Source organism: Pipistrellus kuhlii, unplaced genomic scaffold, assembly GCF_014108245.1.
Source record: "Pipistrellus kuhlii isolate mPipKuh1 unplaced genomic scaffold, mPipKuh1.p scaffold_m20_p_12, whole genome shotgun sequence".
Lineage (NCBI taxonomy): Eukaryota > Metazoa > Chordata > Mammalia > Chiroptera > Vespertilionidae > Pipistrellus > Pipistrellus kuhlii.
Genome location: NW_023425427.1, coordinates 43134807 through 43151372, shown reverse-complemented (window position 1 = coordinate 43151372; position 16566 = coordinate 43134807). Strand labels below are relative to the sequence as shown.

At 39.6% G+C, this 16566-nt stretch overlaps 1 protein-coding gene across 5 annotated transcripts in view; it reads left to right on the top strand.

The window, feature by feature from the left end:
• TTC39B (tetratricopeptide repeat domain 39B) overlaps window positions 1-16566 on the top strand; it is a 113158-nt gene that overhangs the window by 64966 nt on the left and 31626 nt on the right. For all 5 annotated transcript variants that reach the window (XM_036434099.2, XM_045580251.1, XM_036434097.2 and 2 more), the window contains 5 exons: window positions 4537-4647; window positions 7588-7719; window positions 8942-9018; window positions 11426-11493; window positions 14623-14687. In XM_036434099.2, coding sequence (XP_036289992.1) covers window positions 4537-4647; window positions 7588-7719; window positions 8942-9018; window positions 11426-11493; window positions 14623-14687 — 453 coding nt within the window. The remainder of the gene's footprint in view (window positions 1-4536; window positions 4648-7587; window positions 7720-8941; window positions 9019-11425; window positions 11494-14622; window positions 14688-16566) is intronic.

The window sequence follows — 16566 nt, the reverse complement described above, 5'->3', positions numbered from 1 at the left end:
GGGAGTTACTGTTTAATGGGTATTGGGTTTCAGTTTGGAAAGATGAAAAAGTTCTAGAGATTGGTTGCACAACAATGTAAATATAATAAACACTACTGAACTGTATGCACACTTAAAATGGTTCAGATGGTATATTTTGTGTTATGTGTATCCTACCGTAATTAAAGAGAAATAGAAAAAGGAATGCCCAGACATTATTATAGAGTTCAACCTAGCTTTCTTTGACCTTCTTGTTTGTCTTAGACATTTTTGGAGAATTACACAATGTCTCAATAGAAACAGTGCTTGTACTTTTATTCCCATGAGCTTACCTGGTTTTTATAACTACCTTGTAAAGTAGTAACAGCAGGCATAGATAAGCAGACATAGGGAGGTGGTGTGGTTATTTGAGGTTACAGAGCTGGGAAGTGGTACAAATAGTACATTTCTCTTTGTTTTTCTTTAAAACATTACTTTTGTGTGTAAGATTTATATAAATCAGTTTTTCATCATAAAAGTAAGATGAAAAGATTTTAAATAATTTGTAAAGAGGAGGAAAAAAGTCACCAATTATCGCTCTACCCTACATAAGTCAGTATAAATTGTGAATGCTCAGAGGGTAGGAAACAAATCCTGCAGGTAAATGTGGAAAATGGACTGGGAGTTTGAGGTCTGCTCCTCTGGGACCACAGTTTGAGTGGAATTAGTATGTACAGGAGAGCTTGAATTGCAGCTCTTGGGGCAAAGGGGCCCTCGGCTTCCGAACAAAGTGGAACGTTCTCTGGATGCACTTAGCAAAGGCTCTAAAATGCCGATTTCCATCTGCTCCCTGAATTCCTCTCTTCCCTCATTAACACGTACCCTCATTTTGTCATAAATAATAAATTTCTGACATGCTGACCATCTTATAGGGAATATAACCTTTATGACTTTGTCCATCCTGCACACATTGTGAAATGGGAGGGCGTTTACTGGTAAAAGTTGAGGCAGCGGACTCAGGGAAGACAGGTAACTTTCTGAATGAAGATCTATCTCACAGCTAGAGAATGGAAGCACTGACTTCCGGTGTCCAGTCCAGGAATTTTCATTATATCACATCAGGCTTGAGGAGAATGCATGCTGATGAGCCTCTTGCAAGATACTTGTCTGTTTTTAAATAGCCATACTCTTCGTTCTGATCTGATTGGACAGGGGTGGTGGGGGCTGGGCAGAAGTGTTTGAACTTCCTTTGGTAGATACGGACAGCCCCTTTAGGTTCTTAACCTAAGGAAGCAGAGTGATTAAACATCTGTTTTAGGAAGAGCAGTGTGAGAGCCGTGTGCAGGATGAAGGAAAGCAAAATTGGTATTGCTTGGGAACTTGTTGGGCCTTTCCCAGGCCTACTGAGTCAGGAATGCTGGTGGTGAGGCTCAGCGCTGCCTTGGGTTGTAACAAGCTCTTCGGGTAAATGTTTTGCACGCTGAAGTTTGAGAACCATGGAATCAAAGCAGCACGGTCGGGAAGGCATTCTTGACTGGAAGTGAGAAGGGTCTCAGTTAATGTGATGGCAGTTGACATGGGGAGAACTGACTCCCAGAGATGCTGAGAAGTGCCCACTGAGCTTCAACTCGCTCTCTTGGTCATTCCGTGCAAAACACCTGGTAGCACTGGTATTCTGGTGATACGGGTAGTGATTCTTAACTTCATGTGAACATCTTAGTAAACTGCTTAGAAGGGTTGGGTTTACTGTGTTTGGAGGTGCTGAGCTCCCACTTTTGTTTATCCCTGTAAGCTGGGCATCTAAGTGGGTCCTCCCGGTGATGGTGGCCTGCTGAGATGCAGGGGCGATTGTCCTTTGGCAAGGGGACCAGTATTTGTTCACAGCCAATCTCCTTGTAATAAAAGCTAAGCTGTAAGCTGAGAGAAGTGGTGGGAGAGAAGAGTAAGAGAACTGGGTGGGAGGTGGTAAAACTGGAAAATCTAATAGTTGAAGGAGTGATTAGAAAGGGAATGGAGATTTCTGAGCTAGGAATTTCTTTTTGTTCTTAGAATAAAACCCACCTTTCTGTCTCTGATTTCTGGTTTCTGCCTGGTTGCTGTCTTCCATCTTCTCTCACTCTCTGCCTTGCTTATTATATTCCCAGCTTAGAATCTTCCCTTCTCCCTTCAATTTAGATATTCCCATGTGTATGTTACAGCACTCAGAGGTCACCCTTTTGGAGAATTTTCCATGATCATCCTATTAATGGTGGGCCTTACCACCCATCTTCCCAAACCAGTTTCTTGTCCATACTGTCTAACCCAGCCTGAGATGATCTTAGCTGCAGGTCTTCTCATTTAAGTTTGCACCCTACTCCAGGAGAATGGAAGCTACTTTAGAGCCCTGCATCTTGTGTGTCTCATTTATTGTTATATTCCAGCCTCTACAAGGGTGCCTGGCACATACTTAGAGCTCCATAAATATTAGTTAAATGAATTCTAGGCAGAGATCTGACTGGGGTGAAAGGTAGGGGTAGGAGTTGGGTGAAATGTGTCTGTAGACACCAGGCAGCAAATGACAGCTCAGTTGGACTGGACAGTGGAGGTGAAACAAGGTAAATCCTAGAGATGTTCAGGAAATAACACTGACCAAACATGGTAATGTACTGAAGGGAGGTATCAAGCAACTGTCTTATGAAAATCTTCCTGAGAGAGGTTTATGAACTCTTAGCATTATTCTTTGGCCTCTATAGTTACTGGATATTCAAGAGCAAACAGATCTGGATTTTTCAGGGTTCGTCAGAGAATCAGGACTAATAGGATATATAGAGGAGGAGACTTGTCTTGGGAATTGGCTCATGTAAATTTGGAGTCCTGGAAGTCCCACAATCTGCTCTTTGTGAGCTGCGGAACCAGCAAAGCCAGTGGTGCAGTTCATTCGGGTCTGTAGAATCGAGAACCAGGAGCTCAAGAGAGCAGAATGTGAATGGCCCAGCTCAAACAGAGAGCATACGCATCCACTCTTCCTCTGCTTTTTGTTCTATTTGGGCCCTCTGTGGATTGGATGATGCTTTCCCACACTGGGAAGGGCCCTCTGCTTTACTCAGTTCAACAGCTAGTCTATTCTAGAAACAGCCTTCACAGACACATCCAGAAATAGTGTCTTACCAGCTATCTGTACATTCCTTTAGTCCAGTCAAGTTGACACGTAAAATTAACCATCACAAATTTTCAGCTCTTCAGCTACCCCTCCTACACCACCTTCAAGCTCTAGGTGTGAGGAATTCTGTGTTCCTACCCAGATCAGCTTTACCTAGCCACCCACCCACCCACCAGCTCAACAATATTGAATGAGTATGATCTATGTTCTAGATCCCTCTGAGGATACTGGTGGCACAGCAGTGACTAGAACAACCTCCTTGCATTTATGTTCTAGAGAAGGAAGACAGACAAAGACAAACATGTCCAAAACGCTGCATGGGATACTGGGATGGTAGTAAGTGGTGTGGAGTGAAAAAACAGACAGTATGGGTGGGGTCACTGAGGCAGTTCTGAGTTGATGCTTCTTGAGCTAAGATCTGAATAACAGGGAGGAACCAGCCATGAGAAGTTTTGGAGGCGTAGGACCGTTTCCTGTAGAACCTTCAGAACCCATTTCTGGTAGATGAGTAACTGGTAAGATTTTGTTTTCATGCTTGAAAGGATGAATTTGGAGAAGTTGTTGGCATGGCAATTCAACTTTAAGTACTTTGAAATAAATTGTACGTCTCATTTGCTTACTTATTGATATTTCAATAATAAATCATTAGCAGATAATTTTCAAATAGTGTATAATTGTGATTCTTATAGAGATACAGAAATCACTGCCTTTGAAAGACTTTACTAACTTATTAATCAATGAAGGAACTAGGCAGATGTTATCATAGCAGATTCAAAGGAGAAATGAAGACAGCACAAATTTATATGGACTAAAAAGTGTTGAAATGAATGTGTAAATTCAGGAACAACTAGTTTCTTTTACACTGGAAGGAAGTCAGTTGAACCTCTACTAGCCGGGACTATATTGACATGTCTATAGACAACAAATAGTTTGCATGGCTATCAATTACTTACAATTCACAGAGTTGTAAGAAAACTCCCATAAAATCAAAAGCAAGTAACTAGGAGGGGTCTCCCTTAGACAATTCAGTTTTCCACTGAAGCACATTTCTCCCCTTTATATAATCTAACAAAAACAAATAACCTTGGCCTTTCCCATGAAAAAAGGTAGTTCTTTTACTTGTGATGGGGGGAGGAGGGAGAGGTTAGGGCATTACTATCATTCACTGCTCATAATGAGCCATATTTGTCATTAACTCCATCCTCACAATGGCCCCATGAAATAGAGTGTGGTGTCCCATTTTACAGATGAGGAAGTCAGCTCTCAGAGGTTCAAGACACTGCTAGTAAATGGCAGAGTTAGAATTTTAGCCTATTTGTATGCAAAGTACACACACACACACACACACACACACACACACACACACTCCCTGAGACAGCTTGCTAATAGTAAAAACTATATAATTTTTTTTGTTTTTTGTTTTTCCCCTTGATCTTTAGGTCACCAGCAACCAAGATGGATCTCAAGTATGGCCTGGAAGAATGTGAAGTGGCACTGAAATTATTTCTGAATAACAAATTTAAAGATGCCTTAGAATTGCTTCAACCATGGTAATTAACTTTATTTCTTTTAGGTAAAATGTATTTTTTCACATGTTTTTGGTGACACGCATGTCTTTTATGTCATACTTGTCAGTTAATTTATATGTATTTCCACCTAAATATTTGAGGCCTTTTAACATCCAGTTAAGAAATCTGTCTTTTCATCTTTACTCAGTAGAAAATTTCTGATTTTTTTCTCATTCTTTAATTTCTATACTTGTTTAAATAGTGTAATTTATGTAGTTCTGTAGAGCTCCATTTTGCCTTTGTCATTGAACTATTTTTACAGATGTTCCTCTTAACCTTAAATATAATGGAGAAGAGTTTCCTTTGAATTGGGAAAGGGAAGAACAAGAAAATGCTAATCTCAAGTGCTAACAAATTTTTTTTTTAATTTTTATTTTTAAAAAATATATTTTATTGATATTTTACAGAGAGGAAGGGAGAGAGATAGAGAGCTAGAAACATCAATGAGAGAGAAACATCGACCAGCTGCCCCTTGCACACCCCCTACCAGGGATGTGCCCGCAACCAAGGTACATGCCCTTGACTGGAGTCGAACCCGGGACCTTTCAGTCCGCAGACTGACGCTCTACCACTGAGCCAAACCGGTTTTGGCGTAAGTGCTAACAAATCTAAAATGATATAAATATTATAGGGACTCCCTGTTTATGTGATAAACTTAGGTTAAACAACTTAATTTTAATTAATAGTACCTGTTAATTCACACACACACACACACACACACACACACACACACACACACACACACCCCGGGCTCAGCCTTCTTATTAGGCCTCACTTTGACCACAGTCCCCGAAACCATGATGTGACTTTAGCTTGACAGGAATGCTTATTCTGACATTGTTTCTTCAGACACAGTTGCTTCCTTGGGTAAAACTTAGACCTCATATCATAATTTTCTAGAAGCTTATCTGGTTACGAAAGTGGGAATCTTACTCTTTTGAGCCATCGGTTCGGTGATGTAATTCTTGTCTTTGATCTTGAATCTTAGAAATGGATTTACCTACTGAGAAACTGCAAAGGCAGTTCTATTCAGATTTAGATGATCTTGGTCAATTAGCATTTCAGAGGTTAGGAACACATGTTAAAATAGATGAGGAAGCCCGCAGCCGACAGAAATTGTCCCATGTCCATCGCTTGTCTTATAACCTCTACCTTGCCTGTCTCCTACATTTTCGCCCAGTGACTTCTCCATCTCTCGGTGTCTCTACCTTTCCCTGTCTTCTCTCTGTCTAAATTTTTTCTTTGTCTCTCCTCTCTCAGTCTGCCTGTTCACCTCCTTTTTTAGTCAAACACATCTTTTTTTTTCTATGCCACTGAAATCAGCTGGACATAATATGGAATGAAAATAAATGATTTAGTATTGTATTTCATGGAGTGATAGATTCTCTGATCTTTTTTTCAATATATTTTATTGATTTTTTACAGAGAGGAAGGGAGAGAGAGAGCTAGAAACGTCAATGAGAGAGAAACATCGACCAGCTGCCTCTTGCACACCCCCTACCAGGGATGTGCCCGCAACCAATGTACATGCCCCTGACCGGAATCGAACCTGGGACCTTTCAGTCCGCAGACCGATGCTCTATCCTCTGAGCCAAACCAATTTCGGCAGATTCTCTGATATGCAGATTTCACTCTTAAGAATATATTTTTCCTACTTGAATACTTTTTTCCTCTTGGAGGACCTTCTGGTTTAAATACAAGATTTAAAACCCCAGTTACTGGTTAACTTTAGGCTGCTCTTATCCCTTGCGGTCCTTTTGAACAACCAGAGCCTCACTGTTCAGGACAAGCTGCAAATTACTGCAGGATGTTTAGACTATCTAGTGGGGGAAGAGAATAAAGTGGCTTGCACTTGTTTTGTACAGCAGTAAGCTGTTGTGATTATATTTGAATTAAAAATAGACTCGTGCATTGATATTTTACATCTTATAAATAATTAACATAACTTAAGAAGTTTTGACAAAAGTGACGGTGAGGTTTTTTTTTACAGCCTGAGAATCTGGGGTCTCGATCATTTATCAGGACTAACTGACCTTCTTAAGAATCTAAGTGATTCTCACTGGCAATGTGAATTATCAAGAACTTTAATCACGAATCTCAGATAATGGGATTAGATTAGCGATGGAGATTAAAATGTGCTTTTGTCTCCTACCTAACTTTATTGCAAAAATGTTGCCTCTGGCTTCTAGAAGAAAGGGGGCAATTTTGTTGTTATTAATCTTCACTTGAGAATACTTTTATTGATCTTTTTTTAGGGAAAAAAGAGAAAGATAGAGAGAAACATTGATGTGAGGGAAACACATCGATTGGCTGCCTCCTACACAAGCCCTGACCAGAGCCTGGGCTGGGGAGGAGCCTGCAACCAAGGTATAAACCCTTGGCCAGAATCTTACCCAGGGGCCCTTTGATCCGCAGGCTGACGCTTTATCCACTGAGCAAAACCTGCTAGGGCAGAGAGGGGACAGTTTTTAATGAGTCTTTATCTTTCAAAAAAATGTCAGAATCTGTCACAAAATATATTTCTAGTGACTTTTATTGTAGCACTTATATCAGAGCTAAAGGCAGTACACTGCCCCTGGTTCATCTGGGGAAAAGCAGTTTGCTTTGAAACGTTTTCTAGGAAACGAACCCGCACGCTGCCCTCTTGTGCTGAAACAGAGAAAAGCAACTCATCTCTTTCAACCTGCAGTGTTCTGTGCTGCCTGTGTGAGCTTAAGTCATTAAATCCTCGATAATGGGAATGTTTTGCGGCCCGTCTTTTACCGTCCCTATTCTTTCAGGGACTAATGCACAAGAGTCAAGATTGTCACTGTGAAAGTCAAGACATGCATGTATTAGGATTTCTCATGATGACTGTCAGACCAGACCTGCACGCTTTCCAGTTTGGACTGAAATGTGCTAATTTCCTTGTGTTGCCCCCAGGGCTAAGGAGAACATGTACCATGCCTTGGGCTACAGTACCATCGTGGTATTGCAGGCCATCATGACCTTCGAGCAGCAGGACATCCAAAATGGCATTTCTGCCATGAGGGACGCCTTACAAACCTGCCAAAAGTATGAACTCAGTAGTTACCTGCTTGAGATGTGACTGTAAACCCATGTGTCTGTGTGCTCCAATGAATGCGGTGTGCCTGACTGAGAGCTGTTGGAAGCTGGCCACAGTTCTGAGAAAAGGACTTGAGCGTCAGAGCTTTCTTGGCCTGATGTAGTTTTGTGTAATAGAGACAAAAATCCCAAACGCGTGGCATTTGTGGTAACTGGAAGTACCCGGCAGGGCTGAGGTTTAGTGGGGTTAGCAAGCTGCTCCAGGGTCTCCCTGTGTGAGTTTACATACTGCAGCCCGAACCAGGCCAAGCAAGGCACATTCTTTTTGTAGGGGACGCTGCCAATTCAGAAAGGAAAGTTTTATTTGCTTACAAAGAATGTAGTTGGTGAAAATGAGATGGGTTTTCAATTTCATTTTAATCTTTGCTCTGTGTCCATAGGAAGACCCTAGCAAAAGCTGATAGCTAGCATCGGTGAATTTTAACCTTGGTGGAATTATGTACTCACCTAATTTTGTGGCAAGCCCCACACATGAAGAGAGAGCTTGCAAGTATTGCACTCTTACGTTCATTCTTTTTTTTTTTTTTTTTAAATATATATATATATATTAAAACGTAAACTTCTTTTTTTTTTAACATTTATTTATTTGTTTATTTATTTATTTATTTTTTAAATATATTTTATTGATTTTTTACAGAGAGGAAGAGAGAGGGATAGAGAGCTAGAAACATCGATGAGAGAGAATCATCGATCAGCTGCCTCTTGCACACCCCCTACTGGGGATGTGCCCTCAACCAAGGTACATGTCCTTGACCAGAATTGAACCTGGGACCTTTCGGTCTGCAGGCCGACACTCTATCCACTGAGCCACACCGGTTTTGGCACGTTCATTCTTTATCTGTGGTGAGTCTTACCACAGAAATGCTGAGTTCAGCCACAGATCAGGGGAGATGCTTGGCAGGTTGAGGTCACTGTTTTGTGGGGGTCTGTCCACTCACGTGTCCAGCGAGCAGGTATTAAGTGCCCTCCCCCCCTCGGCATGCCAGCCCAGTGCTGGGAGGTGAGGTGCAGGGCTGACAAGGGTGGTCTCTGCCCCGGGGGATGGTGGTGTGCTCTGCCTGCCTTCAGGACTCTCTGGTGTGATTGTGACTGAAGTGAAGGTCGAGTGAAAAAGAGCTCGGGCTAATTTCTTCTTCTTCCCCTCTCCTTCCCTTCTGCTTATTCTGTGCAGATATAGGAAAAAAAACACGGTTGTAGAATCTTTCTCAAGTCTTATTTCCAGAGGATCATTGGAACAGATGACCGAAGGTAAGCGTCATTTAAAAGATTACATTTTTTCCTTTCTTTGAAAAATCGAAACAGGATCATGCTCGTAAGATCCAATACTTAAATATATCATATGAAGTAAATGAAATGTCTTTTTCTCTTTCCCATCATACCTTCCAGAAGTAACTACTGGTAGCAGTTGGTTTTGAAGCCTTGCAGACTTTTCAGTGTACATATATAAATATACACAAGGTAGACATGGGTGTTTATAGTTGTTCAAGTATTATTCGTTTTTGCAAGCATAGAATTACATAATATACCAGGATATATTATTCTATAATATTTTTTGGGATATTGATGTTTTCGCATGCCAGTATATATAACTTGTATTTCATTCTGCTTAATAGTCATGTAGTACTCCATTGGATGGGTTACTATAAATCACTTGCTTTTATCTATTGAAGAACAGTTGAATTATTTTTATTTTTTCACTATTACAAATGATGCTGTCCTAAAATCCTTTTTAAAAAAATCCTCACCTGAGTGTATGTTTTCATTTATTGTAGAGATAGAGGAAGGGAGAGACAGAGAAACATTGATGTGAGAGAGAAACATCAATCAGTTGCCATCTGCACTCTCCCAGATTAGGGGATCAAACCCACAACCTGGGCATGTGCCCTGACTGAGAATCTAACCTGCTACATTTAGGTGTATGGATGATGCCCCAGTCAACTGAGCCACCCAGCCAGAGCATGTCCTAAAATTCTAGGACCTATGTCTTCTTACATTTTTGTAAGTGTTTTAGAGGATAGAATCCTAAAAGTGAAATGACTGGGACTTAGGATTTGAAAGTTGTTAATATTTATAGATACTACCTATGTTTTCTCCAAAGAGTTAGGTCAGTTTATATTTTTACCACCCATGTATGAGAGTTGCTATTTTTCTGCAAGCTATTAAATTGTTTTCAAGGTAAAAGGAGTAATTTTGATATCTTATGAAAACACATTGATTATGTTTCACAGTATGGAAGATGTTTGGTTTGTGGATATTTAGGAAATATTTGAGAATCCAGGAATGGCACTCTGATTAGTTGAAGAGGGAAGGGAATGGATCTTTTTGTTGTCAATTCCTTCAAGTTCCCACTGAGATGAGGGCAGAAGGTCCCTGATTAGCTGTTTATAAGTGTTACACTCTAGTCAGTATTGCTTCTAAGAAAAGAACACCCAATGGCCTGCAGAAGAGAAAATCATGTGCTTCAGACGTTGATATGAGCATGGCAGACATATTGATTTTTTATTTACATTGAACCCATTTGTGAAAACCAGTGGTGTGTAGTGTGTAGTGTGTAGTGTGTGTGTGTGTGTGTGTGTGTGTGTGTTTGAGAGTCTGGTGTGTAAATAAAAGAAATAGTTCTTATCCAATTTAATTCAACAGCTTTTCCACCAGCACAGAAACACCCTAGTTTTCAGCACGGCACACAAAACGTCCTGCTGTATTTATGTATCAAGTGCTTCTCTCAATTGTGAGCTCCACATGCAGCATCTCACGGGGTTCCTGACTCTGAAGCAGACATTCTAGCCAGGCCGAACAGGAAGAGACCAGCCGAGAGAGGTCCTACCACTAAGGACTTGGCAATACCCTCCTCCAACTCAGGCGGTTAAACTCCCCAAGCTCATTTACTACCCGTTAGTATGTCAGGGATGAAACAGTAATCTGCTGATGTTTTTGATGCAGAAATGCAAAGATTCTCCGCTGCGCCCCAATCTCTGCAAGTGTATAGCGGCTTGTTTGGGAAGGTCGGCCCAGAGTTTGAGGGCTCCCCGTGCCCCTGGGATATGCAAGCTTTGTTCCCGAGCTCGGAGTCACAGCCATCCAAATAGCCTAACACCTGGCTCGTGCGTTTTTCACGTCTTTTGTGTGTAGGGGCCACGACGTGTGCACACAGGACAGTTCTTTTTCACGGAGCTCTAGAGAATGGCTGATTTCAGGTCACTAGTGTGTCTGATCATTACCATGATAATCGTACCTTCATATTTTAGAAGCTTGATTTCACAAATGTAAGTTTTTCCCCCCAATCTTTATAACTGTGTTAAACTTAAATATTATTATTAAAATAAGAGGTTTTCTGTTTTTGTTTTAATGCTTTTGAATTTTGGTTCGGGTCCCTGAAACTAACAGCCCAACTCCTTGCCTTCACGTTTGAATGGAACCATAAGATGACGTTCCTGAGCCAGGGTGCACATTCTGGGAAAAGCTTGCGGAGAGACTGAGAACGGAGGTCATCGTTCCACTTTTACGGAAGCATGAGGGCGATCTAGGGTTTTGGGTTTCTCTTGGGTTCATTTATCTACCTGTCTTCTCTGAACATCTCTGAGCAATTACTGTGGACCTGCGATTTTCCTTAAAATGATTTTATTTGTGTATTTGTGTGTTGTTTTTTTTTAAATAGAGGAAATGCATGCCGAAATCTGCTATGCTGAGTGTCTTCTACAGAAAGCAGCACTCACGTTTGTGCAGGTAACGAACCTTCGCTTGAGAGTCCATATTGTTGGGGTAGCTTGCCAGAACTCCATAGAAAAAACACCGTTCCTTTGATGTCAGCGCTTCAGTTCTTTTGGCTTAGAGTTGCAATGAAAGGGACTTGTTATTTGGATAAGCCAGGGAGCTTTATTCCTATTCACATGTACTTAGAGTCTGTTTCAAACTTCAGTCTACTGGAAACTACTGCCTTTTAAAGAAACTGTCTTGCATGTACCACCCTAATTTCAGGACGCTCCTCTGTATGAAAACTGAGCTGTTCTCTCCCTCTGAGCTTGCTCCTATTAGTAGAGGGCTGCACACAGCAGTGGCCCGGGCATTGCTTCCTCAGTCTTTGGCCATTCCCTTCCTGCATCAGTTACTTCAGCAAAGCTCAGTTATGCATGCATCGAGAGCTACACTTTTCATGCATACTTCCGATTTTATTTTTCTCCTTCTTTCTATTGTCATTCCCCACCTCCCCCTCCCCCGTCTTGCTTTTAGTTCTTCCTTTGAATGAGCATTTTTAAAAAGTCACTAACAACACCATGAGCCATTTCCTTAGGAGGCATTTTCATTTCACCTCTAGGGAATGTTGCTACCAGTCCCTATCTTTATATCATCTCTCCCAATGCTTCTAAAAAAATACGGGTGGAGGTGATGGGCACCTTGGGGCAGCCGTGAGGTGGAGATTGTAAGAGGCAGAAACTCAGCTGTAATATGAAAAGAATCTTCCTCAATCTCAGTGTTTCACATTGTATGGAGAATTGCTTTTCTCTTTTGCTGGGGGTTGACTTCTTAGGTTGGATTCTGGTTTGGCAAAATTGAATCCATCAGGCCCATGACCCCGTTTCCTAAAATCCAACATATTATGAAGGCTGATTAAAAACAAGTCTTCCTGCTTTGGTAAATAACCCTAATGTCAGTCACTGAGACCTTCGCTTTTTTCTGATGTGTTTCCCGAATGAGGATTTGACCATTAAATCTATGATTTGAAGGCTTATGTTACGCTTGGATACTAGTAGTCAAATGTCCGTGAGATATCCATGGCTTTCCTCTTCCGCATGCCTCCATATCCAGTCTCATGGTCATGCCTCTTTTACCTTGGGAAGAGTTAGCAGCTCCATCTCTTCCCCTTTCTCCTGACTGTAATTGTCCAGTGGAGGTGCGCCTCAGCTGTTTCCAGGCTTAACAGCAACTCAGTGACTAATTTCTCTGACCTCCCACTCATTCTCCATTGTGCAATGGAGCACCCTCTCAAAGAGGAGAGCCTCACCTTGTCATTTCTCTGCTTCAGCCTTGAGTAGTCCTCACGGACTGCAGCAGTGGTTCTGTATTAGAATGCCAGAAATGGAGGAGGCTTTTTCAAACTAAACCAGTATCTCCCCCAAATTCCCTACTCCCCTCTTCCTGACGGCTGTAGGTGGCAGACATGTTGCATATTTGGCCCGGGTAGAGGTGGCTTTCTTACTCCTTCGTCATTCCCTTTGCTTTAGATTTCTGCAGCAGTGCTGAGGATGGCCAAGCACTATGTAATGCTTTCTCGCTTTCCCACTGAATTTTCTTTTGGTTGCGAAGTTTACATCTGCTTTGCCTTTCTTCACCAGGCTACTTCTTAATCATTGTGTGTATGTGTGTGTGTGTGTGTGTGTGTGTGTGTGGTGTGAGTACACATGTGCTTTAAGCACTGATACTTCCTGTTCTCCAGCCCTCCCACCTTTGTGCTGTTACAGCATCCTGCTGTGCATGTCTCCATCCGTATGCCTTTCTTCATCCCTGAGCACATTGCATTGCTTTCGTCTAATTTTGCATCCGGGTGCCCTGGTGTAAAATAGGCATTCAGCCAATGTTTGGTGAATCATGAAATGAAATATTCTTATTTGAGGCAGATTTTAATCTAATTTAAGCAAGTTGTTTTCTGGCCATTATTGCAATTTGCGTAATCACAAAATGCCTTAAAATGCCATGGTAAAAATTATGTACTGAATTTTGTATTTATTAATATTATAGTCATTTAAATGTTAGGTATTTAAGTAACTTATGAAATTAGTAAACTGAAGTCATTGTTTCTTTTGCTACAGACAATGTTCAAGTGCACAGGAGATAAATACCAGAGCATCTCTCTGATATTAATAGCTTAGAAAAGTATTCTTGGAAATGGGAAACATGGAGCCATTTCCATTTGCATAATCCATTATACCAGGTGGGGCAAAAATAGGTTTACAGTTGTGAGTGCACTAAACAGCGTTTATTCTTGTATTATTATTCATTGTATTATTTCCTATACAGACAACTGTAAACCTCCTTTTGCTACCCTATAGTAACTACCTTCAAGCAGTTATTTGATAGGCTTTTTAAAAAGACTCTTGAAACCTTAGAATGCTGAGTCTAAAAATGCCGTTCATTTAGGGCCACTGCCCCAATTTGATGGTTGATGACCATTAGGCAAAGAGAAGTGCGTTCCTCCTAACCCTAACCCTCCCACTCAAAAAAATAAATTTCATATTATTGACAACAAATTTAGAATCCAGAACAGTTATTTTTAGTTTGGAAATGTATATGAATGGCATTCACAATGATAAATGGTCTCTGCCTATTAAAATACCCTGTGAAAAAAGAACTGTAATGAGGATAATTATGTGATACCAAAATCAATAATATAAAAAAAAGTATTCCAGGCAAGGAAATAAACCTTCAAACAAACAAACAAACAAACAAACAAACAAAAAGAACCGTAATCCCACTGGCTGGAGTATGATGGATAGGGATAGGAAAGGCCTTACATCATATTTCTAAAGGCAACCATTTTGAATTCTATTGAACCAAGAAGAAAGTTGCTCATTCAAGTAGGTTTGTATTCACCTATATGGCCCGTAATTATGAGAGTTATTTCTTTAATTACTTTCTTAAAGTAATTTGAGGATTTAAAAAATGTTTCCTTTCAGTTATCCTCTAACTTGGAAGAAAAATGATGAAACGGTATCTCAAATATAAAAGAATAAAATTAATTTAAAAAAATGATGTTCTCAAAAGATAGTATTTTGTTCAGATCACACAACTACATAGCTGTGGGGAAGGTTTAAGAATCTCTTGCTAAATGATCTAATTATTTAATTGAATTGTTTTCAGGATGAAAATATGATCAACTTCATCAAAGGTGGACTCAAAATTAGAACAAGTTACAATATATATAAGTAAGTTAAAATTTAAGATGTGGGCTTTTTATTTATTTATTTAAAATATGTTTTATTGATTTTTTTTACAGATAGGAAGGGAGAAGGATAGAGAGCTAGAAACATCAATGAGAGAGAAACATCCATCAGCTGCCTCTTGCACACTTTCTACTGGGGATGTGCCCGCAGCTACGGTACATGCCCTTGACTGGAATAGAACCTAGGATCTTTTAGTCTGCAGGCGGATGCTCTAACCACTGAGCCAAACCAGTTAGGGCAAGATGTGGGCATTTTAAATCTTACCATGGGAAGTTTGTACCTTTGACCATGATCATGTGGTTTTTAAAGGATTTCCGTACTATGTACCATTTTTTACTTCAGAATTTTTGACTAGGGTGTGTTTTTTTTTTATTTGATGTTGATAAAAATGGACTTGATTTCTGGTTTATTAATTGATTACTCTAGGACAACAGAATTTTAATTTCAATGTAATTTTAAGGGAAAACAGCTAAACATTAGCTGATAATTTATGTTTAGATAACCTTAGTATCTCTCTTCTAAAAACAATTCATAAATTTAAAATAACAGGTATATCTTTGGCCCCGCCTCTAGAGCAGCATTGCCCAATAGAATTTCTGCAGTGATTCAACTGTTCAATTAAGGTAGACCATGGTATTGTTCATAGCTTCTGCAACCTTTCTGATTTTTATCTAGTGGTTTTATCATTTACTCACAATGTTAAAACTCCCTAACTTTGATTCTGGAGTCATTTATTTCTCCCTTTAGTTACATCAATGTTTGCTTTATATATTTAGAAACTCTGTTGTTATGTATATATATTTTTAATTGGTTTATTTTCCCAATAAATTAACCTTTTTATAAGTATGAATTGTCTCTATTTGACTCCTTGTAATATTCCTTGTCTTGAAACCCTCCACCCCCATATTAATATAGTTATTCATGTATTTTATGATTAGTGTCTGTGTGGCATATATTCTTTTACTTTAAATCTTTAAAAATATTTAAATTGCATTTCTTGTAGTGGTGCATCACTGTGTCCTGCGTTTTTACTCAGCATGACAATATGTTTGCACTTGTGACTACCATTTTGTTTTTTCACTTTGCCTCATTTGTTTCTCCCCTTCTTTTGCTTTAATAAATTAAAAAGTAACTGCTCCTTCTATTTTCCCAGCTATAACCATCTTTAATTTTTTAATAGTTGCTCTAGTGATTGTAATATACTTCTTGTCACAGTCAACACAGAGTTAATATTGTACCATTACACATAAAATATAAGAACTTTGCAAAAGTATAGTTTCATATTCCACCAGTTACCTTTTATATTACTCTGATGATAGTACATGTATGCATATTATAAACCTCACAATGCAGTGCCAATCTTTTGTTGAAATAGTCTTATATTAGAGTCTTCTTTATGTAAACATATAGCTACCATTTTTGGTGATCTTCATTTTTTCCCCTGTGTATTTTCAGTCTGAAGCATTTAGTATTTTTAGAGATACCTTACCTTAAATGATTTGATAAAATTATATTTCATTAAAAAACTCTGGAGGGGGATGGATTGTGGGATCCTGATAAACTGTTTTTAGTTTTTTTCTCAAAATATTTATAGAAGATATAAATGCATGTTAAAATTGATTGCTTCTAGTCATCAGAACTTAAAAAACTGAAGAAATTAAAATAGTCTTATAATGGCACAGACATATATGAGTGGAATGGATCATGGGGTTTTGAAACAGATGTGTTGTGTGTGTGTGCGTGTGTATTCACATGTATACACCCTTGTGTGTATTAAAATATACTACATTCCTACACATACATAAATCTCTTTCAAAACATTGGAGGAAAACGGCGACTTTAACAAATAATTTTGGGAAAA